The sequence below is a fragment of the Herpailurus yagouaroundi genome, unplaced genomic scaffold (genome assembly GCF_014898765.1).
Source record: "Herpailurus yagouaroundi ecotype Mexico unplaced genomic scaffold, PumYag 160, whole genome shotgun sequence".
Taxonomy (NCBI): Eukaryota; Metazoa; Chordata; class Mammalia; order Carnivora; family Felidae; genus Herpailurus; species Herpailurus yagouaroundi.
This window is the reverse complement of record NW_024412401.1, coordinates 29,002,432-29,029,529: the sequence shown is the minus strand read 5'-3', so window position 1 is coordinate 29,029,529 and position 27,098 is coordinate 29,002,432. Positions and strand designations below refer to the sequence as shown.

The 27,098-nt window shown below is 35.6% G+C and overlaps 1 protein-coding gene across 2 annotated transcripts in view; it reads right to left on the bottom strand.

Moving 5' to 3' along the window:
• Nucleotides 1-27,098, bottom strand: part of SMC2 (structural maintenance of chromosomes 2) — a 67,275-nt gene that overhangs the window by 20,427 nt on the left and 19,750 nt on the right. For both annotated transcript variants that reach the window (XM_040481861.1, XM_040481859.1), the window contains exons 12-19: nt 23,778-23,895; nt 22,956-23,094; nt 22,480-22,599; nt 20,309-20,513; nt 10,700-10,835; nt 8,285-8,409; nt 3,793-3,986; nt 2,682-2,825 (exon numbers count right to left, since the gene is read on the bottom strand). In XM_040481861.1, coding sequence (XP_040337795.1) covers nt 2,682-2,825; nt 3,793-3,986; nt 8,285-8,409; nt 10,700-10,835; nt 20,309-20,513; nt 22,480-22,599; nt 22,956-23,094; nt 23,778-23,895 — 1,181 coding nt within the window. The remainder of the gene's footprint in view (nt 1-2,681; nt 2,826-3,792; nt 3,987-8,284; nt 8,410-10,699; nt 10,836-20,308; nt 20,514-22,479; nt 22,600-22,955; nt 23,095-23,777; nt 23,896-27,098) is intronic.

Here is a 27,098-nt window from a genome sequence, read left to right as displayed (position 1 = left end):
GCATGCTCATTAGGAAACAAGATGAGCAACAAAGAATACCTGATGTTATGGTTAGGGTACTCAAAGTGCCTTAATTTCCCTATAATGTTTAATCTGTGTCATCAGAGGTCTTTTGAGGAAAGAAAATAAAACATGACATTCATATAAAAACCTGAAGATATTTTAGCTTTTTGAAACCTGTGAAGAGAAACTGAAAAATACTCTGCTTAAGATATTAACCAAAGGGAAATATAAGTTTATTAACTAACACTGTATCTTTAAAAACAAAAAAAAAGTGTTTATGAAGAAGATTCTCTCATGCCTACAGGTTAAAAACTGCAATGCAATTTTCACTGTTTTAACCTTTTTTTACAATGATAGGAAATCTGTTACTTAAGATTGAACAGAAATGAAATTTTAGTTTTGTTTGTCTAATTAGTAGGTAGTTTCTTTTCTTAGTTCCCTGGGAGTTTCCTTTGATATTCTTATCTGCAAAGGAAACAATTTAGAATGCAGAGCCCAAAAAAACAACCTTTAACAACCAAGTGATCTATTTTATACTTCTCCATAAAGAGAAATGGAAGTATGTACATGTTCGGACTTTATTTAGATCAGGAAAGGAGTAGCTTATTTATTTTCACAATTATCTTTAAAAACATATCTAACTTTTAAAATTCTACAACATGATGTCCATGAAAGACAGCAAAAATATGCACGGGAAAAATGAGATTAAGACAACAAATCAGAAGGGAACTAAAAATATTTTTAAAAACTAAAATTTACTTTGGAGGCAAAATAAAAACTGAACAGAAACTAAAAAATTTAATCAGTAACACAGAACACAAAGCTGAAAAGCATTTTGATCTTAACTTCAAAAAAAGTAGTTAAAAACTGTTCTATTGATTTGATAAATAATGGGTTAAAAACAAAAAACTTTAATTTATCCATGAAGAGAATCAAGAGGAAAGACCTACTTTCCAAAAACACTATAGGCTACAACAATTACAACAATCATATCAAAGGAAAACATAAAAGCATGTAGAGGACACAAACAAGACAAAAATACCACACTGAAAACTGAATGGAACTACCCTGTTGAAAGCTATTACATTCAGTTAACATAAAAATCAATATTAGTTACAAACGGTATCAATTAGCAACACGAAACAAAACTTAAAAAACATGATGAGTGTAGTCAGTGGTACTGTATATTTAAAAGTTGCTGAGACAGTAGATCTTAAAAGTTCACATCACAAAAAATATTTGTAACTGTGTGGTGAGGGATTAACTAGATTTATGGGTTGGTCTTTTTGCAACATATACAAATAAATCATTATGTTGTATACGTGAAATCCATATAGATCAATTATACCTCAATATGAAACAAAGCAATTCAAAGACAAAATCAAAGAAAGGGGCAAGAGAATTTCCAATATTCATTAGGGACAATCTCTAATAAAGATATACCACAGTATGAATTTGCAGGTGACAGAATGTCTTCATAACATTTGAAATACCCTCAGTCCTAAATCCATCCTTCACTTCCCTGCTTCTGATAGAACATTTCTCCCCAACCAGCTGCAACTATAGTCAGCCTCAATAGTAAAGGATGCTGTAAGGAAACTGTAGAAAGAAGAGGCTTTACTTCCCAGTTCTGGTGTGCTTTTCTCAAAGGCAAGTTTGTCATGTGCAAGGGCCCGCAACCTACATGGCTTCCCTGGCATCCGGCAGATGGGGAGAGGGCAACAGGGCTTTGCAACATGTTCACATGGGCTAATTTCCCCTACATCCCACGTGGCACTTCCCTATGGATGACTACCCATGGCACTCCAGCAAACTTCACAACCAGGGGGCCACAGTTACATCTTCAACTAGATCTGGTTTTCAGCCTATAGTTGCTATGGCTCTTTTCCAATTTGTTCCTTCCATGGGTGCACTCCCTCAGCCCTAAGGGTGGTAGTGGCTATTCCCTGTAAGGGCTGTTCCTATATAATTTAGAATTCTCTTTATTCTTTAGGGATCATCCCTTATCATTCCAAACTCCTACTGTAGTTAAATTTTTTATTTAAACTCTGCCTGTTCAAATTACTGTATAGTTTTTGGGGCGCCTGGGTGGCGCAGTCGGTTAAGCGTCCGACTTCAGCCAGGTCACGATCTCGCGGTCTGTGAGTTCGAGCCCCGCGTCAGGTTCTGGGCTGATGGCTCAGAGCCTGGAGCCTGTTTCCGATTCTGAGTCTCCCTCTCTCTCTGCCCCTCCCCCGTTCATGCTCTGTCTCTCTCTGTCCCAAAAATAAATAAACGTTGAAAAAAAAACCAAAAAAACAAATTACTGTGTAGTTTTCGTCTTCTGAGTAGACCCAGATTAAAACAATTAGTAATATTATTTCAGGACTCTTTCTGGATCAGGAATCATCATTTTTGCCTCTCATCAAGACAAGAATGAAGAGGGGCACCTGGGTGCTTCAGTCGGTTAAGCGTCCGACTCTTCATTTCGGCTCAGGTCATGATCTCAGGGTTTGTGAGTTTGAGCCCCACATCGGACTCTGCTTGAGAGTCTCACTCTCTGCCCCTCCCCCACTCATGCTCTTTCTCTGTCTCAATAAGTAAAGAATGAAGAGATCAAGACTTCTAAAGACAAACATCTTCAAGCCAACATTTCATAAGTGGATTAACATTTGTAATTTCTCCAGCACGGTAAGTACCTTATTTTTAGCCACCTCAGCTGCCATTACTTCAATCTGACCTTCATAGGATTTGATAGCTTCATTTACAGCTTCAAGCTGTTGTTTATAGGATGCATGCTCTCTCTTGAGCTCTTCCAGCTCCAGAGTGATAGCTTCAACTTCCTAAAAGAATGTTATTCAGACATTCAACAGACTATTAACTACTGAAAAATAGATACATGTCAACAAAATTATTAAGATTCCCATGCAAGTAACACCCACAGCTTATTCAACTACCAAAACACATATAAGCTGCTTCTCCAGAAAAAGGGAGGAGAAAGAAAATTTATTTTCCTTTAGTTAAACATTACAAATGTATGTACAGTTTTTACAGGTTCAAAGAACTGGGCATAAACTGTTTATTTTGTTATTCCTACAGAGAAAAACAATCTAGAATTCTACGTTAACAGATAAATTAGCAAAGGAAAAGCCTTTTTTAAATGTCAAAAAAAACCCAGCTGCTCAATTTTCTTCTTTCCCTCTGTAGCCTTTAGTTTGTTAGAAAATACTCTGTGCAGCTATTTAGTGACAGAATATGAAGAAAAGCAGATTTAAATAGAATCATACAGAAAAGTGATGTAGAACAAAGCCTTTGGAGGCAGAAAAGGCTAGGTTCAAATTCCATCTGTGGCACTATCAAAAGATAAAATCAGGTATCACCAGTCTACAACTGAATGGTACTTTGTAAATATAACATGCTTTGTCATATATCAATCTTTCACAGGATCCATTCATAGATGATCACCAAATAAAAATGTCAACACTTGGAGCTGATAGGACATACCTCCACCGCATGACATAAGCTTTGGTCTACTCTTAAGTGCAGCATTTACCAAAAGGCAATTTTGCTCTTTCTCTAAATTAGAAAGACAATGCAACCTATCCTTACCATTATGACACTCCATTACAGGGTTTTCAGAAAGGAATGTTTTAATTTGACTCATAGGACGCATAATTACTTCCTAAAGAAGCATACTGTGCTTTTAGATTTTGTGATGAACACTGATGAGTGAGGCTAACCCAAGATGCTCTACCACCTTCAGCTCTATACTGATGTTAAAGATTGGTTCCATTTCAAGAAAGGTATTACCTGTTGTTTTTCTTTCATTTTCTTGCTAGAAGCATCTGCTTTTGTTTTGGCAAAATCCAGTTTTTTCTGAGCATCCTTCAGTTCTCTCTCTCTTTCAGCTTCTGCATTTTTCATTTTATTCTCCAATACTTCATATTTTTCTTCTGCTTTTTTCTGAATTTCTTTGGTGTTTTTTAAAGTCTCCTCACTTTCCTCTGCATCATAAAGCAGGCAAATGTAGCTAAATGAGGTCCTTGAACTATTAGCAGTTATAGGCAATGGTTTATGAGTGCCTTATGAATTCACCTTTTAACAGAAGATATGATCTAAAGAATTTAGGCTAAAATTTAAAAAAACTGTTCCAACCTTATTCCAGAAATGCTACGTTGAAACATAAACCCTGCCTAAGAACCACACTTGAATTATCTAAAGACTATGAGGAAATTATTTCCCAGCCTATGAAACTGAGTAACAAATTTTGTCTTTAACTTACTAAAAAGATCACAGACCACCTTTCAATATACTTGTAATATGCTTCCTAAGCCAGAACAAGAGTATAACTATGGTATTTCTCCTTTACTAAGTGGACAAAAAGCTTAATTTCATAAACAAACTTACATTGTATTCTTTACCTATGTAGCTCTAATTTGTACAGGAAAAAAAAGCAAGATAAAATGAGTAGATTAGTGTCACAATTGCCATACACTGTGTTAGAATGCAGATACAAATACAACCCTGGAGACCATTAACTACATAATATCCTATGCTACTTTTCAGTGCACAATATCGCTGCAAATAAAAATCAAAGAAAAAATTTAAAAAGTACCTTAAAACAAATTAACATGGAAATACAACATACCAAAACTTAATGGGATGCAGCAAATGCAGTTCTAAGAGTGAAGTTTATAGTGCTGCCTCCATCAAGGAAGGAGAAAAATCTCAAAAAACCTGACACATAAAGGAACTAAAAAGCAAAAAACAAAGCTCAAGGTTAGCAGAAGGAAGGAAATAAAGATCAGAGCAAAAGTAAAATGAAAGAGACTAAAAGATAATAGAAAAGATTAATGAAAGTGAAAGCTACTTCTCAGAAAGAATTGATACACCTCATGCCAGCCTAAGAACAAGAGAGGAATCAAGTAAAATCAGAAAAACGAGGGAGACACAACTGCTACCACAGAAACAGAGAATCCCAAGAGAGTATTATAAACAATTATATGCCAACAAATTGGACAACCTAGAAGAAACAATAATTCCCAGAAATATACAACCTACGAAGACAATCATGAGAAATAGAAAATCTGAACAGACCAATTATTAACAAGGAGACGGAATCAGTAATCAAAAATCTCTGTTTAACAAACAAAAGTCCAGGACCAGATGGCTTCACTGGTGAATTCAGTCTCTCAAAGCACAGAAGAGGAGGGCACACTTCTAAACTCATTCTATTAAGGCCAGCATTACCCTGATACCAAAACCAGAGGACACCAGAGGAAAAAAGTTACTGCCTAATATCCCTGATGAACACAAACACAAAAATCTTCAACAGATATCAGCAAACTGAATTAAAGAATACATTAAAAGGATGACACACCATGATCAAATGGGATTTATTTCAAAGATGCAAGGCTGGTTTAACATCTGCAACCAATGGGCTACACCACATTAACCAAATGAAGGATAAAAAGCATGTTCTCAATAGGTGCAGAAAAAGCTTAGACCAATTTCAACATCCATTTATGATCAAACTGAAGCCCACAGCTAACATCATACCCTATCTACAGTGAGAAGCTGAAAATTTTTCCTCTAAGATCAGAAACAAGTCAAGACTGACTCCATTTTTATTGAACATAGTCCTTAAGTCCTACTTAGAGCAATGTGGAAAAAAGAGGAAAAAAAAAAAAAGAGAAAGGCATCCAAATTCGAAAGGAGTAAAACTTTCTCTAGATGATCTATTATATATAGAAAACCCTAAAGATTCCACTAAAAAACTGTTAGAATAGACAAATTCTGTAAAGTTGCAGGATATGAAATCAATGTAAAAAAATCTGTTGCATTTCTAAACAATAATAACTATCAGAGAAAGTAAGAAAATAATCCTACTTATAATTACATCAAAAAGAATAAAATACCTAGGAATAAATTTAACCAAGAAGGTAGAAAGAACTGTACACATAAAGCTATAATGCACTTATTGATAAAACAAACTGAAAAAGACACAAATAAATGGAAAGATATTCAGTGCTCATGGACTGGAAGAATACTGTTAACATGTCCATACTATCCAAAGCAATCTACAGATCCGTTAAAAATCCCTATCAAAATTCTAATGGCATTTTTTCAGAAACAAACGAATCCTAAAATCTGTATGGAATAGCCAAAGCCATCTTAAGAATAACAAAGGCAGAGGCATCACACTCCTTATTTTAAATTATATTACAAAGCTATAGTAATCAAAACAGTATGGAATTGGCATTAAAAATAGACACACCAGGAGGGGTTGTGGGAGGGGGGATGGGCTAGATGGGTAGGGGCATTAAGGAATCTACTCCTGAAATCATTGTTGCACTATATGCTAACTAATTTGGATGTAAATTAAAAAAAAATAAAATGATAAAAAAAAAAAAGGACACACCAATCAATGGAACAAAACAGAGCCCAGAAATAAATTGTCATAAACCCATGCATGAATGGTCAAAGGAGCCAAGAACATACAATGAAGAAGGAACAGTTTCTTCAATTAATGGTGCTTAGAAAACTGGACAGCCACATGCCAAAGAATGCAACTGCACCATCATCTTATACTACATATAAAAATTAACTCAATAGGTTAAAGACCTGAATGTAAGTCCTGAAACCATAAAACTCCTAGAAGAAAACATAAGTGATAAACTCCTTGACACTGGTCTTAACAGTGATTTTTTTTGGACTTCACACCAAAAGCAAACACAACAAAAGCAAAAATAACTGGGACAATTATCAAACTAAAAAGTTTCTGTAGAGCAACAAATTGAAAAGACAACATAATTAATGGGAGAAAATATTTGCAAATCATATCGATGAGAGGTTAACACCCAAAATATGTAAGAAACTCCTACAACTCAAAAGAAAAAGCCAAACAGTCTGATTAAAAAACGGGTAGAGTATCTGAATAGACCCTTTTCTACAGCAGATACATAGTCACCCAGTACATGAAAAGATGCTCAACATCACTAAGCATCAGGGAAATGCAAATCAAAATCACAATAAGATAGATACACGTTAGAAGGGCTATTATCAAAAAAAAACAAAACAAATAACAAGTGTCAGAGATGATGTGGAGAAAAGGGAATCCCTCATGCACTGTTGGGAGGAATGCAAATTACCGCAGCAACTATGTTAAACAGTATGGAGGTTCCACAAAAAAATAAAAATAGATATGATGTAAAAGTTCTACTCCTGGGTATTTGAAGAAAACAAAAACAGTAACTCAAAAATATATACACACCACAATGTTCACTGCAGCATTATTTACAATAGCCAAGATATGGAAACAACTTAGGTAAGCATCTACTCATGGATAATGGGTAAAGAAAATGTGTGTGTATATATAATGGAATATTACTCAGCTATAAAAAAAGAATGAGATCTTGCCATTTGCAAAAACATGGATGGAACTCAAAGCCATTATACTAAATGAAAAAAAGAGAAAGATAAATACCATATAATATCACTTACATGTGGAATCTTAACCAATTAAAAAAATCTTAGTACAGAAAACAGATTGGTGGTTGCCAGAGATAGGGGGTAAACAAAATGGGTACATTTTTTAAATTTTATAAAAAGGAAAGAAAATATTAGTGGGTAATAGGTAGGTGGATATTGTCCTATGGAATGAGAAAAACTAAAACTACCATATACAATTAAATTCTAATTAAAAGTGTAAGACAAGTTCTTAAAATGAGGGTTCTGTAGAAGCAGCTATAAATTGAATTAAACATTAAAAGTTTCTGTTTAACAAAAATACTATGAACAAAATTAAAAGACAAGCACATAAACCAAAAGATATTCATAATGCAGATAAGAGTTACGATTTCTTATAGATTAAGTATGAGAACAATAGAAACAAACCATAAGCAAGTCAATAGGAAAAATGGTTGAAAAGAAGTAGAATATTCACAGAAGTAGAAACCAAAAGGTCTGAGGAACAGATCAAATAGATTCTAGGCTTCCCCTGCAATATCTGCAGGTGAAAACAGTAATGTGCTACCTCTTTCTAACAATCACATTGGAGATATTTTAAAGACTTTCTAGAAAAGAAAGGATTTAGAGAACTGACAACTTTCATATGCCACTGGTGGAAATGTATACTGCTCCAAATGGGCAGAACTTGGCAATATAATAGTATCTAATAATTAAAATATTTAAGGTAACTAATTCAAATAAATATATAATAAAGATGAGATCTAAATATCTAAACAGATGATACTCTGTTTATCAGTATAAACAGAGGAAGCACAGAATGTTTTTATCTTACCAATGGTTTTTTTAAGGGCATCTAATTCTTCTTGTTGCTTGTGATAGGAGCTTTGCTGGAGCTTGGTTTGTAATAAATCTGCCTCCTCAGTTTTCATCTCCCACTGCTGTTTTAGTTGGCGATACCTTAGAAAAAGAGAAGTTTACAATAAATGGTCACAACTTTTCTGATATTTGAGACATGCATTCAAACAATAGGCTCTTGCCTAAAATAAACTCACATACAATATAAACAATTTTTTTATGTGTATTTATTTCTGAGACAGAGAAAGACAGAGCATGAGTGGGGAGGGGCACAGAGAGAGGGAGACACTGAATCCGAAGCAGGCTCCAGACTCTGAGCTGTCAGCAGAGCCCGACGTGGGGCTCGAACTCACAAACCATGCGATCATGACCTGAGCTGAAGTCGGTTGCTCAACCGACTGAGCCACGCAGGTGCCCCTCAATATAAACAATGTTAAGATGCCACTGATTACAAGAATAGTTTTGAAGACTCAGTTTTTGAGGAATCAAATTAAAGTCTGATTTGATCACCGAAGGTAAACGACTCTAAACGGCCAAGGCTGACAACTATTTACAGAAATATTAATTTTAGAAAGCACTAAATATAACCTTTAAATAAATAGGTTTCCTTAAAAATGGTCTCTTCTACTGAGCCTTACCAAGAAGAAAAACTCCAAACTCCACAACAGCTTCCCACAAAAATACATTAATATGCAACAATCACACAAAATTTCAAAAATCTGGTTATCAATTCCCATTTTCAAATACTAATAAAAAGTTCCCCCCAACATTCTGTAATGAGACTGATAGTTTTAAAAGACCTAGTACTGAACTAAACATTACATTGTGCTCTTCTTGCAAACCCTGTAATCTAGCCCATTTCTAGCTGCTTAATATTTTCTTTGGAAGGTATTTAGCTAATTCAGCCACAGTGAAATATCAAGTTGTAATAAATTCACAAGGCAGCTTGACACTAGAAATTCATGAGGTCTGAGGAAAAAGGAAGCAACTTATAAAACATAAATACTCCCTTGAGTATTCTTGGCTGAGAATGCTTGACAGCAATTAAAACTGTAATTTTAAAGCCATTTTTCAATTCATTTAAAAATGGGGAGTATAGAAACTTGAAAAAAAAAAAAAAGATAAAAGCTATTTTCCTGATATGGTCTGTGAAAGAAATGGCTTTAGTTGATACTTCCACTCTCATATTTTTAAAAATCTATTTCCTTTCCTTGACCTCAATGCCACTATCAGTCCACAAGACAACTCTGCAAAATAAATGATCCAATACTACTGAATAAAGGTAACAGCACCAAGCCAAATGCCAGCTGCAAACTCATTGCCTTGCCAAAGTTTCCACAGATATTCACTTTTTGGTAATTTATGTTAAAGAAGGTAAAAGCAGGCTTTGTATGTATATATTTGAGAGTGGGCATTTTGATATAATATCTATGTTGGAATGACCACTTTGACTAATTATGAGCATCTCTTCTATACATATAATATCCCAAAAAAGTCTTGGCAACATTCTAAGTTTTGATAATTTCAGAAGATGAATGTTTAAAATTTACAAAACCATATATATTTTGAAGTTTACTTATATATGATTTTTAACCTTTGTTCAGTATTGTGAATTCTGAATAAAATGTCTGATTTTAATTTTAACTCCTTTCCCATTTGTCATCTTTGGAGACTGTAGGTTTGTGGCATTTTTCCTCTTAGAACTCAGTGTTACCTAACATGTTTTACCAATTTAACTTTGAAAGCAAGAAGAAGGAAGAGATTTATGTTTGGTTTGCTGCTGTATTCCCAGCTCCTACAAGAGTACTTGGCACTGACGTTAAGTGATGAAAAGATACATGAGGTAGCATGACGCCAATTAAAAAAAAAAAAAAATGTACCTGTACCATACACAAACAGAAGTAATACTGAAAGGTACACATACATATGCATACCCATACCCCTACAAAAGAAACACAGTAAGGAAACACTTTAACAGTGACTTTCTTACATGCCTCAGTAGGCAGCTCAGTGATCTTTAATAATGTATAGGATAGCCACGATGCTACTAAACTTAATGTTGGTATTGATCAATGCTACATTGTGTATCATTTCAAATCAAAGACTCCAGTACCCTCTGGTATCAACATCCAGAGTATGGATTTCCCCACCAATCCCAGTAGAATGTTAACAGTGTATCTCAACAGGGAAAGAAAAATATTTGGTTGATGTTTTTTCTTCCTTTTAATTAGCTTTCCCTAATTTCTTATAACAATGACATTCTTATCAGAAAAAGCTAACTGATAAAAGTCAGAAGTTGTATTTCTTTAGCTAAAATTCTTTCATCTTCTACCATGCAAATCTTTGACCAAAAAGAAACTTAAAAATACAACTTAATTCAACAAAGTCTTACTTTTCAGCTGTGTTTTTAAGACCTGCTAATTCCTCATCTAGAGCCTGTAGCTCATTCTCCTTAATTCTCAGCTCATCTTGAACACCTTTGAGTTCTTGAAACTTGGTTAAAATAGAAGCTGCCTGGGATCGAGCACCTGATTGAAGCAAATTGAAACAGACCTTAGTCATTAAGTTACCACATATTTAGTAAACAATAAAAAAATTTCTGAGAATTATACTTGAAAAGATTCAACAGCAAATCTTTTATAGTGAGCTTATGAAGATACAGATTTCAATGCATCATTGGAATCTCAGGACATACATACTTGATAAGAAATACTTCTAAGAAGATGTGATGGATTATTCATTCAAATAATCACTGCCCCTGCCTTCCCAGGGCCACTAATCTCTCCCAGGGCCACTAATCTCTCCGATAGTATCAGCTTAGCCACGTGATTGGCTCTGGCCAATGAAATGAAAAATGTGCCTTTTTTGAAAGTAAGCTTAAAAGACAGCATATAATTCATCATTTGTCTCCTCTCTCCCATGAGAAAAGCATGTTCACAGTAAGGACTATTTTTCCCTCAGTCTGGGTCCCACAATAAGAATAACACTGAACAGAAATAACTGATCTACAGGTAAAGAAGCATAATTATTGAATGAACTTGTAAACCATTGGGATTTGGGGGCTATTTACCACCACATCATAACCTGGCCTGAACTTTGATATAGCAGAGGAAGCAGCTAAATTGGTTTCACTTTACAAACAACTGTGAATGTCTGACAATACTAGGTTACATTGGCAAGAATACTCTAGGTTTGATGGGAGAGTACAAAAGTCAATTAGCAACGCTATTATGAGCACTTTGTTATTTGTTAATATGATAAAGAGTTGCATATTTGCCATTCCTAAGTAGGAACTTCAAGAACATCCAAATCAATGAAATCTAAAGTTTCTCCTATTTTAGATACTTAATATTTGATCTCTCTTTATCCTCCAATTGCAGATACTAATCCTCTTATTCTTTGTTGGCTATTGTTTTCTTGGCCTAGAAAGAAATTATGTCACTTAGTATCTTAACAGTCATTATTCAGTCTCGTGGTTTGGTTAAAGGCACAAACTGTAAAAACAGACTACTTGATTTCAAATCCTGGGCTTTGCCACTTACCAGCAAGTTATTTCACTGCATACTGGAGATGACAGTAATATACTCCCCATATAGTTGCTATAAGGATGAAAAAGCACTGAGAATAGATCTTCATTAAAGGATAAAAATGTCCTCTATCTGCATTGCCCAGTTACCCATTAACTATTAATGGTCACTGGGTCCTTGAAATGTGAGTAGTACAATCGAGGTTATTATTTTTATTTATCTTATTTAAATGTAAACAGCCATGTATGGCTACTGTACTGGACAGCACAGTCTTACAGTGTTGCCTGGTACTAAGTACTATTCAGTCTGTTATTACTTGACCACTCAACATAGATCTGCAAATTCAATGTGACAAACATAAGAAGAATATGATCATTATCTTATTCTCAAGGGTAGATTTAATTTTTTCTTTTACTTTTGAAAGGAGAAGTGGCATACAAAAATTAGAAGTTAGTGTTTCCTGATGAAGTGGGCAAAGTAAAAATGTACTGAATAAAAAAATTTCCCAGTGGCTAGAATATCCTAATAGGGCAAAATGCAAGAAAAACAAAATAAAAACAAAACAGGAACAGACTACATGAGAAGAACAGAAGAAAGTAATACTATTGATTACTAAGCTGTGAGCTCCTTGAGGGCTATGACACTTTATAATTTCTCAGTATTATTAAGTAGCTGTGACACAGTAGGTATTCAAAAGAAAACCCAATCCTTAAATTAGGAATAGAACTCTGGATTAAGTCATTCCAAACCCACACTTTCCTATTTTAAAAACAAAACAACAAAAACCCCCATCCTATTTACCACACAGAATTTTGAGGACAAAATGATATAAAACCTACCTTCAAGATTTGTGGGGAAGATGGAAGCAGAGTAGGAAGACCCTAGGCTCACCTCGGCCCCTGAATCAAATCAAATCACCTGAAATACCCCAGAAATTGACCTGAACTGCAGAAGAAACTCCACAAGGAAAGGCAGAGAAGAGACCACATCAAAGAAGGCAGGAAGTGTAGAGACACAGTTTGGGAGAGAAACAGATTGTGGCCACTGTGGTGGGGTGGGAGCTGCAGTCACAGAGACGCACGAGCACATAGGGGAGGCCATGCAGAGAATACAAATCCCTGTAGCAATTGGCTTCAAAAGAAAGAGAGACCAAATTTTGTGAGTTGTGGCAACCAGTGGGGATTAAAACCTGGAGTTCTAAAGGTCAGCATGCTTGGCTATGGGAAAGCCCCAAGGGTACTGGAGCCCCTCTTTGGAGACACAGTGGGGCAAACAGCCTGCTACAAACAGTATGGTAACTGCTTTCTGAAGAGCATCTGGGGCACATGGTGGGGAAGCTGTGAGCTCATCTGGAAGCCTGTCCCAGAGAGGCAGCATTCACAGAGAGATCCCTTTAGGACAAAGAACTAGCAGGCGCCATTTCCCTGCCTGCTCCTCAGCATAAACACAGGGCCATCTGTGGAAACCAATACAGCACAGACACTTGCTACCTAACATGCTTATACCAAGTTCCATCTCCCATGCTTAGGTAGATGCACCCTTCCCAGTCATGCTTGCCTCAAGTCCCATCACTGTAGGCTCCTACCCCCAAAAGACCAGTCCAACCCTTGCCAACACATATCTCCAGACATAGGAGTTTAAAATTTTTTTTTAATGTTTATTTATTATTGAGAGACAGACACAGAGCTTCAGCAGGGGAGGGGTAGAGAGAGGGAAGACACAATCTGAAATAGGCTCCAAGCTCTGAGCTGTCAGCACAGAGCCCGACACGGGGCTCGAACTCAGAACTGAGATCATGACCTGAGCCGAAGTCGGTCGCCCAACCAACTGAGCCACCCAGGTGCCCCTCCAAACCTATGATTTTATGCAGCCTCGACTCCACTGGCAATAGGTCTCATTTCACAAGGAGACTAGAGCATACCTAGTTAATAAAATGCTTCACATTCAGGCCAGAGACCAAACACTGCCCATGACAGGCAAAAAGAGCTGCTGTAGACCACTGGCCTGAAGGATAAAGAGGCCAGTACACAATGTACACAGGACACACTGTAGATACTCCCAGAAACTCCAAGCCTGGAGAACAGGGGATGCTATACTCCAGGGAACTCTTCTCCATCAGGCCATTACCATTAAGAACAGAAGATGTAGCTGACTTTCCTAACACATGGAAACAGGTAGAGACTTAGACAAAATGAGAAGACATAGGAATTTATCCTAAATGAAAGAACTTGACAATGCCACAGCCAGAGATCCAAACAAAACACATACAAGTAACATGACTGATAGAAAACTTAAAGTAATAATCATAAAGATATTGCACTTGAGAAAAAAGTGGAAGACATCAGTGAGACCCTTAATACAGAGATAAAAAGAACCAATCAGTGATGAAGAGTGCAATAGATGAGATTACAAACACCCATGATGCAATGGAAGAGAAACAAATTAATTACCTAGAAGACAGAGAGGTGGAAAATAATCAAACTGAACAGAAGTGAGATAAAAGAATTATTCAAAAAGTGAGTATACTAAGGGAACTCAGTGACCCCACCAAATGTAATATTATTTGAATGGTAGGGATCCCAAAAGAATAAGACAGAGAAAAGGGGGCAGAAATTTTGAAGAAATAATACCTGAAGACTTCACTAATCTGGGGAAGGAAATATGTCTACTTCCAAGAGACACAGAGAACCCCCAACAGAATCCACAAAAGCAGATTCACACAAAGATATATTGTAATTAAAATGTCAACATGTAGTGATAAACAATTTTAAAAAGGAGCAAGACAAAAAATGACAGTAACATACAAGGGAAACCCCATAAGGCTATCAGCAGCTTTCTTAGCAGAAACTTTGCAGGCCAGAAGGGAGTGGCCTAACACACTAAAAGTGCTGAATGGGAAAAATAGGCAGCCAAGATTACTTTATGAAGCAAGGCCATCATTCAGAATAGAAGGAAAAATAGTTTCCCAGAGAAACAAAAATGAAAGGAGTTCATGACCACTAAACCAGACCTGCAGGAAACTGACTGGAAAGGAAAGACCAAAAGTGACCATATGTAAGCGGGAGACACAGAAGTTACAAAAATAAGTATTTCTGTAGAAAATCAGTCAAAGAATTCACAAAATACAAAGATATAAAATGTGACACTAAATACCTAAAAGGTGGGGAGGAGAGCAGTAAAGAATGGGTTCAAACTTAAGCAAATCACATAACATAGACTGCTATATGCAAACGACGTTATATACAAATCTAATGGTATCCAAATAGAAAAGTAGAAATAGACATGCAAAGGATAAAGAACAAGGAATGCAAATATAGCACTAAAGAAAACCAGCACACCATGAAAGAGGAGAAAGCATGAGGGAAAAACTTCAGAAACAAAACGACAATAAGTACCTACGTGTCAATATTTACTTTGAATGTAAATGGACTAAACGCTCCAATCAAAAGACATAGGGGGACAGAATGCAAAAAAGACCCAACTATATGCTGCCTACAAGAGACACATTTCAGGGGCACCTGGGTGGCTCAGTCAGTTAAGCATCTGACTTGGGCTCAGGTCATGATATCACGGTTCTTGAGTTCAAGCCCCATGTTGGACTCTGTGCTGACAGCATGGGGCCTGGAGCCTGCTTCAGATTCTTGTCTCCCTCCCTCCCTCCCTCCCTCTCTCTCTCTCTCTCTCTCTCTCTCTCTCTCTCTGCCCCTCCCCCACTCAGCCTCGGTCTCTCTCTCTCAAAAATAAACATTTAAAAAAAAAAAAAAAAAAGAGAGACACATTTCAGACCTAAAGACACCTGAAGGTTGAAAATGAGAGAACGGAGAGACATTTATCATGTAAATGGATGTCAAAAGAAAGCTTAAGTAGACATATTTATATCAGACAAAATAGATTTTAAAACAAAGACTGTAACGAGAGACAAAGAGGGACACTATATAATAAGAAAAGCAACTATCCAACAAGGAGACATAACAATTTTAAATATTTATGCACCCAACATGAGAATACACAAATATAAAAAATAGTTAATAACAACATAAAGGAATTAATCAATAGTCATACGATAATAGTAGGGGATTTTAACACCCCACTAATGTCAATGGAAAGATCAAAAAATCCACAAGGAAACAGTGGCTTTGAATGACACACTGGATCAGATGGATTTAACAAATATATTTAGAACATTCCATCCTAAATAGCAGAATACACATTCATTTCAGGTACAAATGGAAAATTCTCCAGAACAGATCACATATTAGGCCACAAAAGAAGTCTCAACAAATTCAAAAAGACTTAAGTCATATCATGCATCTTTTCTGACCACAATGCTATGAAACTAGAAATCAACCACAAGAAAAAGTCTAGAAAGAACAATAAATATATGGAAGATTAAAACATGCTACTAAATTATGAATGGGTCAGCCGAGAAATCAAGGAAGAAATCCTAAAATACATGGAAACAAATGAAAATGAAAACAGTCCAAAACCTTTGGGATGCAGCAAAAGCAGCTCTAAGAGGAAGTTTAGGGCAATACAGGCCAACTTCAAGAAGCAAAAAAAAAAAAAAAAACCTCAAACAACTATATCTAAAGGAGCTAAAGAAAGAAAAAACAGAACCCCAAAACAGCAGAAGGGAGAAAATAAATATTAGAGCAAAAATAAATGATATAGAAATTAAAAGAACAAAACAGATAAATGGTTCCTTAAAAAGATGAACAAAATTGATAAATCTTCAGTCAGAACCATGAAATAACAGAAAAAGGACTCAAGTAAAATTACAAATGAAAGATGAGAAATAATAACCAACCTCACAGAAACACAAACAACTGTAAGAGAATATTATGACTATATGCCAACAAATTGTACAATGCAGAAGAAACAGATAAATTCCTAGGAACATATAACTTATCAAAACTGAAACTGGAAGAAATAAAAAATTTGAACAGACTGATTACAAGCAAGAAGACTGAATCAGTAATATAAAAATTCCCAAAGAGCAAAGGTCTAGGACAAAGTGGCTTATTCTACCAAACATTTAAAGACGAGTTAATACCTACATTTCTCAAGCTATTCTGAAAGTAGAAAAGGAAGGAAAACTTCCAAATTCATTTTACAAGGCCAGCATTAACCTGATACAAAAACCAGATAAAGGTACTAGAAAAAAAAAAAAAAGACATCTACAGGCCACTATCTCTGATGAACATATATATAAAAATCCCCAACAAAATACTAGCAAATCGAATCCAACAATACATGAAAAAAGTTATTGACCATAATCAAATTAATCAATGTGATCCATCATCAAGAGAAAGGATAAAAATCATATGATCACTTCAACAGATGCAGAAAAAGCATTTGACAAAGTACAACATCCATTCATGATAAAAGCCCTCAACAAAGTAGGTTTAGAGGGAACATACTTCAACATAATAAAGGCCATATATGAAATACCCACAGCTGATATAATATCCAATGGGAAAACAGATTTTACTATAAGATCTAGAACAAGATAAGAATGCCTACTCTCACTACTTTTATTCAACAGAGCACTGGCAGTCCTAGCTCAGGCAATTAGGCAACAAAAAGAAATAAAAAGTATCCAAATTGGTAAGGAGGTGGTAAAACTTTCACTATTTACAGATAACATGATACTATATATAGAAAACCCTAAAACTCCACCAAAAAACTATTAGAACCGATCAGGGAATTGAGTAAAGACGCAGGATACAAAATCAATGTGCAGAAATATGCTGCACTTTCTATATACTAATAATGAAGCAGCAGAAAGAGAAATGAACAATCCTACCAAAAACAGAAAATACCCAGAAATAAACTTAGCCAAGGGGGTGAAACATCTGTACTCTGAACACTATAACACTGATGAAAGAAACTGAAGATGATACAAAGAAAGATATTCCATGCTCATGGACTGGAAAAAATATTATTAAAATGTCTATACTACCCAAAGTAATCTACACTTTTAATGCAATCCATTTTCCACAGTACTAAAACAAAGAATCCTAAAATTTATATGGAACCACAAAAGACCCCAAAACCAAAGCAATCTTGAAAAAGAAAAGCAAAGCTGGAGGTATCAGCTTCAAGTTAGATTACAAAGCTGTAGGAATGGAAATAGTATGGTACCAGCACAAAAACAGATACCTAGATCAATGGAAAAGAACAGAAAGCCCAGAAATAAACCCACAACTATATGGTCAATTAATCTTTGACAAAGAAGGTAAGAATATCTAATGGGAAAAAGACAGTCTCTTCAGCAAATGGCATTGGGCAAACTGGTCAGCTACATGGAAAAAACAACAACAAAAACAACAAAAAAACTAGACCACTTTCTTATATCATGCACAAAAATAAACTCAAAATGAACTAAAGACAGAGCTGAGACCCGAAACCATAAAAACCCAGGAAGAGAGGACAGGCAGTGATGTCAATGACATAGGTCATAGCAACATTTTCCTACATACGTCTCCTGAGGCAAAGGAAAGGACTACGTGAAAATAAAAAGCTTCTGCACAGTGAACAAAACAATCAGCAAAACTGAAACAGAATCTACAGAAGATATTTGTACCTGACATATCTGATGAAGGATTAGTATCCAAAATATAAAGAATTGACAAAACTTGACTCAAAAAACAAAAAAATTCAACTAAAAAGTGGGCAGAAGACATGAAGAGACATTTCTCCAAAGAAATACAAATGGCCAAAAGACACATGAAAAGAGGCTCATCATCAGGGAAATGCAAATCAAAACTACAATGAGGTATCACCTCACATCTGTCAAAATGGCTAAAATGAAAACACAGGAGACAAGTGTGGTAGAGGATGTGGAGAAATAGGAACTCTCTTGCACTGTTGGTGGGAATGTACACTGGTGCAGTCACTGTGGAAAACAGTACAGAGGTTCCTCAAAAGGTTAAAAATGGAACCACCCTATCATCCATCCATTGCACTACTGGTGCGATTTTGGTGTTTACCAAAAATACACAAAAACACTAACTCAAAGGGATACATGCACCCATAAGTTTATTGCAGCTTTATTTACAATATCCAAATTATGTAACCAGCCCTACGTGTCTGTCAACTGATGAATGGATAAAGAAGAGGTGGTGTGTGTGTACATGTACATATGTATATATATACATATATATATACAGACATAATATTCAATCATAAAATAGGAAATCTTGCCATTTTCAAGGACATGGATGGACTGAGAAAGTATAATGCTAAGTGAAATAAGTCAGTCAGAGAAAGAAAAATACCATACAATTTCACTCATATATGCAATTTAAGGAACAAAGGAAAAAAGAGAGAGAAGCCAAGAAACAGACTCGTAACTATAGAGAACTGATGGCTACTACCAGATGGAAGGTTGGTAGGGTGATAGGTGAAATAGGTGACAGGGATTATTAAGGAGTGTACTTGTTGGGATGAGAACTGGGTGATGTATGAAATTGTTGGATCACTAAATTATACACCTGAAATTAATATAACACACTATGTTAACTACGCTAAAATTAAATTTAATAAAAAAAACTTATATAATCAATAGAGCATGATCATTTTTCTTTTAATACATTTAGTACTGAGTATTTTTTTGGTATTACTCTTGTCTTCTAGGCTTTCTTTTTGTTGCTGTTTATCTCATACCTTGTGTATCTTGTTAATATTTTACTTTTACCTTTTTGTTCATCATTTAGTTTTAAGCCCAAAAGTAAATAAAGCCAAAAAAACCACAATCAACCTTAAAAGTAAATAAACAGAAAGTCAAATCCATAGATCTTTGCACTTCAATAAAGATTTTCAAGTCACTAGAAAACGAGTATACTTAATAACTGTTTTCTACTTGTACTTTTTATAATCGTACCTATCTCATAGATAAGCTATTGAAACGTTAAATGAATTAATGGCATGGTTCCTGGAGTATCATAAGTTATCAATAAACATACAGAGGAAACCATAGTAGTGGTTCAACATTAGCTCTGTAATCCAACTGAGTTAAAATACTAGCTCTAACACTATTTGCCACTGAGTGAATTACTAAACTTTTCTCATTTAATTCCCTAAAAAAAATGGGGAAAAAAACTACTTTATAAAATAGTTGTAAGGAATGAGAAAAAAGAGCAAATATGTATATCAGGGTGCCTGGGTGGCTCAGTCAGTTGAGTGTCTGACTTTGGCTCAAGTCATCATACTGTGGTTTGTGAGTTCGAACCCCACATTGGGCTCTGTGTAGACAGCTCGGAGCCTGGAGCCTGCTTTAGATTCTGTGTCTCCCTCTCTGTTGCTCACCAACTCATGCCCTGTCTCAATCTCTCTCTCTCTCAAAAATGAATAAACGTTAAAAAAAATTTTTTTAGAAAAAAAAAAGCAAATTGTAAAGCACCTGGCATAATATGAATTAAATAAATGTTAACTATTTTTATTTTTTGTAAAAAAACAAACACATAACGTACCTCCACTCAATGTTCCATGAGGATCAAATACATCACCTCCTAGAGTAACAGTTCTGGTCATTATCCTTTTATCAAAGGCCACTTTTTTTGCATTATCCATATTATTACAAACAAATGTTGTTCCAAAGACAAATTCCATTGCTTTCTGAAGTTCTGGTTTGTATTCAACAAGGGAAAGAGCTACATGAACATTGTTAGGGCCAACCTATGGAAAAACAACAGATCTATCACCGTAAATACTACTCCTTTCTTTTCAAATATTATTTTATAAAACAGAAGTGCTATACTAGAAATTTAAGTAATACTTAACTGAACACTATAATTCCTTTTGAACTTTCTAAAATGCTATGGAAAACTCGAGAGTTTTAGAACAAATTTCAAGTTTAAACACTAAAAGTTCTACAGCTACATAAAATATTTAGCTAAGGCACCAGGCATTATGAGAGTGTCTATTAATCAAGAGCCAGTACCAAGTTTCTAAATTCAAAATGGACTATGGACACATTCTCTTAATTAAAATACAACAGTTGCTTGGGGCGTCTGGGTGGCTCAGTCAGTTAAGCGTCCGATTTTGGCTCAGGTCATGATCTCGTGGCTTGTGAGCTTGAGCCCTGCATCAGGCTCTGTGCTGACAGTTCAGAGCCTGAAGCCTGCTTCCGATTCTGTCTCCCTCTCTCTGCTCCTCCCCTGTTCATGCTGTCTCTCTCTCTCTCAATCAATCAATCAATCAATCAATCAATAAATATTAAAAAAATTTAAATACAGCTGTTGCTGGATCAACCCAATTTTATAAAATGTTTTATTTCAACTATTAGTAATTTGGCTGGTCCACAGTGAATACTTTTTCATTCAAATTAAACATGCTAGGGCAAACAAACAGACCAACAAAAACACATGCTAGGGCAGCCACCTACCAACTACCAAAGTAAAAACACAACTAACAATTGCAAGAGTCAAAAAAAATTTTTTTTAATTCTTCTTTTTTTTTTTTAATCCAACTGCCTCTTCTCAACCTTTGTTTATAATATTTTCTTCTGCTCATCTTTTTAAAATAACTAAGCATTCTTTAAGGAGCTTAGTAGTAGCAAGAGAAATCAAAATGAAGGCAGCTGTTTAACAAATGTTCAGCATTGTTCTCTGACACAGCAGCTACCGTTAAAAAGGTCTAAGAGATCTGAATATAAGTATTTTTGCCGTTACCTGAAATCCCAATTTACTACTTACACTCGGACTTGTCCGAAAGCTGAAATAACTTCCAAAACCTTCCAGACCCATTGGTAATTTTTTAAAGTAAATGAAGTACTAACTAGAACACCACCTTTTAATTACTCTGCACTCATTTTCCTTCTCCTAATAGTATACGTATCAATACAACTGTATTTTGAAATAATTTTCATTGAAGGCTTCTCAACATCAGCAAGAACACTGAGTATACATTTAGTATCTTAAATACAAATGCATTTCTAGGTTTCCTAACTGCCATTTCAACTGATGCTCAATAAAAAAATGGTATCAGTGCTGAACATTAGGATTGGCTTCATGTTATTACCTACAGTCACACAACCATAACCAAATGTATGGTCTTGTACTCCTTTGGGGGGAGGGGGGGTTGTGTGTGTTTTTGTTTTTGTTTTTTAACTAATAGCAATACCACTTTAGGTCCACCTTAGCACCTGACTGGGTATCCCAGTTCCTGCCTTTGTATGTCCAGAGGTTGGAAGGCAATGTAGAGATACTTTAATAGAGAAGCATCTCTGCAAGACTGATGGACACCTTCCAAAACCATTGTCACTGTGGGCACTTTGTGCCTGACAGGAAAAAAAAAACAAAAAACTGAAGAATTCTGGTATTTATAAGCTTTGTATATCTAACAACTCAGAGATCAGAAATTTAATGTTATCATGTGATAGTCATGTGACCTCACTTAAGGTTTAAAGACATTTTAACATTACAACTCTGAAATATCAAAGGGAGTTTGTCTTCCCCCATTTCTATTCTCTTTCTATCTAATTTCACATAAGCCAACTCTTACTTTTTTTTGTAGCTTAACTATTTTAAGTATGGTAACAATACAACTTTATGGTTCCATATATGATTATGTCCCCCAAGTTAATGTCCCCTAACTAAATAAACCAAGTAAGATGTACATAAAACATATAAATAAGACTTACAAGATTCTGTGCGACCCTCAGAGTTTCCGGAGCAATACATCTGGCTGAAATCTTATTCAGTGGAATTATAGTGTATCGACGCTTCAATTCCCCCTTTTCTAGTAGCTTTTTTCCAGTCACCTAAAACATTGTGCATTTGAAATAAAGAAAATATTAATGACAGAAAATATTCAGATGGAAAGAGTACAAGTTTAGGAATCCAAAATTAAATATTTAGTGCCTACCATCCTAAACAATCAAAAGTCTAAGACTGATAATAAGCATTCTGGGCTCCTGAATAAGCATGTGACTTCTTTGGGAACACAGTTAATCAAATACGATATAATCAGTAATAAAATAAAAGTCATTAACTGAATTACTGTACTTATAAACCTTAGGAACAGCTTAAAACATAAAGAAAGTACTCCATTGTAGAAACTCATGATTTTTCCAGCTAAAGAGCAATTGTAAATTTTCTTTCATTATAATTAATTTACCTCTGTGTCTACTACAACATTGTAGAGCCTTTCCCCAGCCACCAATTCTAAAGCTGTCGTTGCAGAAGTATCTTTCACACTAATCAGAGAAGCTACAAGTCCTTTCACACAATTTCTATTCCAGTTCTTCTCTGGATCCCTAAAATACAACACATGACAAAAAATTAATGTGAAACAATAAAACAGATTAAGTTATATTTTACTAGTCAAGAGCTCTTTCTGACAACACATTCAATCGAAAGAGAAGCATATACAGTTTTAAGAAAAACAAAAATTTTTATATGTTCCAGATGACTAGTCAGCTATTGCTTTAAGTCAATCAAAAACTCTTTCAGTATATATTGTTTTCAACGTAGCAAAAATAATGTTGATGTTCTTTTTAACACATTACTTTGAGTATTCCATAAAAAAAAAAACCCATGTAGCAAAACAAATTGTAAAATGCTAATGTAGATATTTACAGAAACTGTGGACTAAATTTCCCTCATTTTGATCTTAAGAATTCCCCTGCCAACATCTGAAACGTTTCAATAAACATCTAAGAAAAAAATACCAATTAAGGAAAAGCAACTTATAATATTTTTCATACAAAAATCGTAATGTTAACAAAATTTTCGGACTGCCTTCCAGCTTAAATGAAAATATATCGTGGTTAACATTTCAATAAATGTTTAGGGACAAAAATCCCAATTAAGGAAAAGCAGCTTACAATACTTTCATACAAAAAACTTGATGTAAATGAAATTTTCACTGTCTTCCAAGCTTAAATAAAAATATATCTTGACTATTGCTACATTAAAATTTTAGGTTTAAATCTCTTACCTGTAGGCAAATTGAATATTGGGAAATCTGGCTAAGAGAGCTTCATATGTTTCTTTCAATCTACTGATATCACGAGATAACTGCCTGCGCTTTTCCAGAAGTCCTTCCTCTTTGTTTTCTGAATAGTAAATTACAAGTAAATTGAAACAAAATTTTAAAACTACAAATATTCTGTTTTAAAGAAACTATCAGTTTTGGAAACCTCTATTTCCAAAGCATTCCTAGAAGCAAAATACAAATTTCTGGCATCAAATAAAAAGCATGCTTAACATGAAGAGTCAAGTAGACAATACTACCAACAAATAACAGTAATTTTCACTCTAAGAAACAATATATGAATTGAATAACCACTAATGTGGAAATAAATAACATTTTGGGAATTCTCTAGTGGCACTTCAGTAACTGAAGCAGGAAACTGTCAGTAGTAAATTTTCACAACTTCAAAGAGCTAGAAAGATGATGGAATAGGAGAATCCTGACTTCACCAAGTCCCACAGATGCTACCAGATAACACCTACATAAGTGTAAACAACCCAAAATGGCCCAAACACTGGCACAACAGACTCTCCACAGCTAAATGTAGAGAAGAGGCCACAAGGAAGAGGGTAGGAAGGACAGAGATCGAGTCAGGAGCCAAACAGAACTGCAGGAATGCCAATGGCAGGAAAGGACACCAAGGGCACAAACAGAAGAAATGGACCTTCAGTCACACCAGGCACCCCAAGCACAAGGAACCCATAAGGGGAAGACAAATCCCCATAACATTTGCCTCTGAAAACCAGAGGGGCATAACTTCACAAGTTCTTATCATTAGCAGGGCTTAACTCCTGGCACTTTAAAAATCAGTAGGGTCAGCTCTAAGAGAGCCAAGAAATTGAGAGGAAACTAACTCCTCACCCTTAAAAAGACAGCACAACAAACAGCCCCGCAGATGTATAGCATTTAACAGTAGCAGTTCGAAAAACGCCTGGAATATACTGGTGGGAGATTTGTGTATTAATCTCAAAGAATGTGCTGGAGGGGCAGGAATCCTTGAGAGACTTCTCCAGGAACAAAAGAACTGGCAGGCACCATTTCCTTCTTTAGTCCCTCGGCCTAGACACACAGACACTTGCAGGAAACAGCACAGCTCTCTATCTAGCTTTGCTAACAATGTGCCTCAACCCCATGTTATAAAACTGCCCCCTCTAGTCAGACCTCTGTTCCAGGTCCCCTCCCACAACAGACCTGTGCAAACCTTGATAATTCTGCTGCCCCACCCCACTTTCGGCTGTGGACCTACCGCTTCCAATATGCCCTGGGTTGGAATTCATCCAAACCAGTGCTATAAGCCAGGCAGGGTACAAGTAGCCCTGACAGGGGACCTGTACCACTCCAAAATAACAGCTACACTGTGGAGAAGAGAGGATAATTACACATATCAGTCCTACTGCAGCCCTAGCAGTGGGCTACAATCAGATATCTGGTTTGACTGTAGGCCTCACCCACCAAAGAAACTTTCTCAGGGTACAACATAGGGAAAGCAAGAAACACTTCCATGCTACCGCATCTCTGGCAAACACTTGATCTGACTCAACTCAAGCCCACAATGGCTCCAGACTGGCCCTCTTAACAACACAGGGACCAAATCCTGTCCAAGACAGGCAAACAGAAACATTCCAGATGACTGGACTGAAAGCAAAAACAGCTTAGTCACAATACTAAGGTACATGCATTACACATAGGAGATACAGCTAAAGCATCAGGTTCTAGTGCACAACAGACATTGCATTGCAGGGCACTACAGGAACTCTTCTTCATAAGGTCATTACTTTCAAGAGCAGGAGACATAACTAGTATTCCTAACATGTAGAAATAGACACACAGAGTTAGACAAAATGGACAAGAGAATATATCCCAAAGGAAAGAGAAGGTAAAACCACAGCAAAAGAGCTGAATGAAATGGAGATGAGTAATATGTCTGATAGAGAATTTAAAGAAATGGTAAAGATACTCACTGGACTTAAGAGTGAACAAAGAGAGAAAACATAGAAAAGAACCAATCAGAGATGAAGACCTCAATAAGTGAAATTAAAAATACACTAGATAGCACAAATAGCACACAAGAGGAATCTGACAAATGAATGGATCAGCAACCTAGAGGACAGGGTAACAGAAAACAATCAGGCTGAACAGGTGGTAGAAAAACATAATAAAAAATGAAAACAGATTTGGGGAGCTCTGCAATACCAACAAGTGTAATAACTTTCCCGTTATAAAGATCCTGGAAGAAAAAGAGGGGCTGAAAATTTGAAGAAATAATAGCTGAAAACTTCCCAAATCTAGGTAAGAAGAAAGAAATCCAGATCCAACAGGCACAGAGACCCTCAAACAAAATCAACCCAAGGAAGCCCACAGTGAGACACATGGTAATTAAAATGGCAAAAAACAGTGATATATGGAACATTTTAAAAGCAATTAAGAGAAGATAGTTACAAACAAAGAAAACCTCATAAGGCTATCAGCTGATTTTTCAGCGGAAACTTTGCAAGCCAGAAGGGAGTAGCAGGATACATTCAAATGCTGAAAGAAAAAAAAAAAACCTGTAGCCAAGATTATTCTAGGCTATCATTCAGAAGAAAGAGACAAAGAGTTTTCTAGATGAACAACAGTTTAAAGAATTCATGACCACTAAACCAGTCCTACGAGAAATGTTAAAGGAGACTCTGAGTGGAAAAGACCATAAGCAGAAATAAGAAAAATAAGAAGTACAGAAGCAGTAAAACGAAGTATACCTATAATGTGGGGGTTGGGGTAAGAGGAGTAAACAACAGGTTCAAACTTAAGCAACTATCAACTTAACACAGACTGCTATGTGACTAAGATGTTATATACAAACCCAATGGTAACCACGAATCAAAAGCCAGTAATAGATATGCAAAGAATAAAGACATGGAAGCCAAGTATATTCCAAAAAAAAAAAAAAAAAGCCAGCAAGCCATGAGAGAAGAGCAAGAGAAGAAGGGAACACAGAACTATAAAAACAGGTAACAAATTGGCAATAAGTATAGACCTATCAATAATTACTTTGAAAGTAAATGGACTGAATTCTCTAGTCAAAATATACAGGGTAATAAAATGGATAAAAAAACAAGAGTGCTGCCTATAGAGACTAATTTCAGACCTAAAGACACATGCAGATTGAGAGTGAAGGGATAGAAAAGCATTTATCATCCAAAAAGTGAACATAAACAAAGAAGGGTGCTATATAAGCGATCAAACAAGAAGATATATCAGTTATAAATATTTATGCATCCAACATGGAAGCATCCAAATACATAA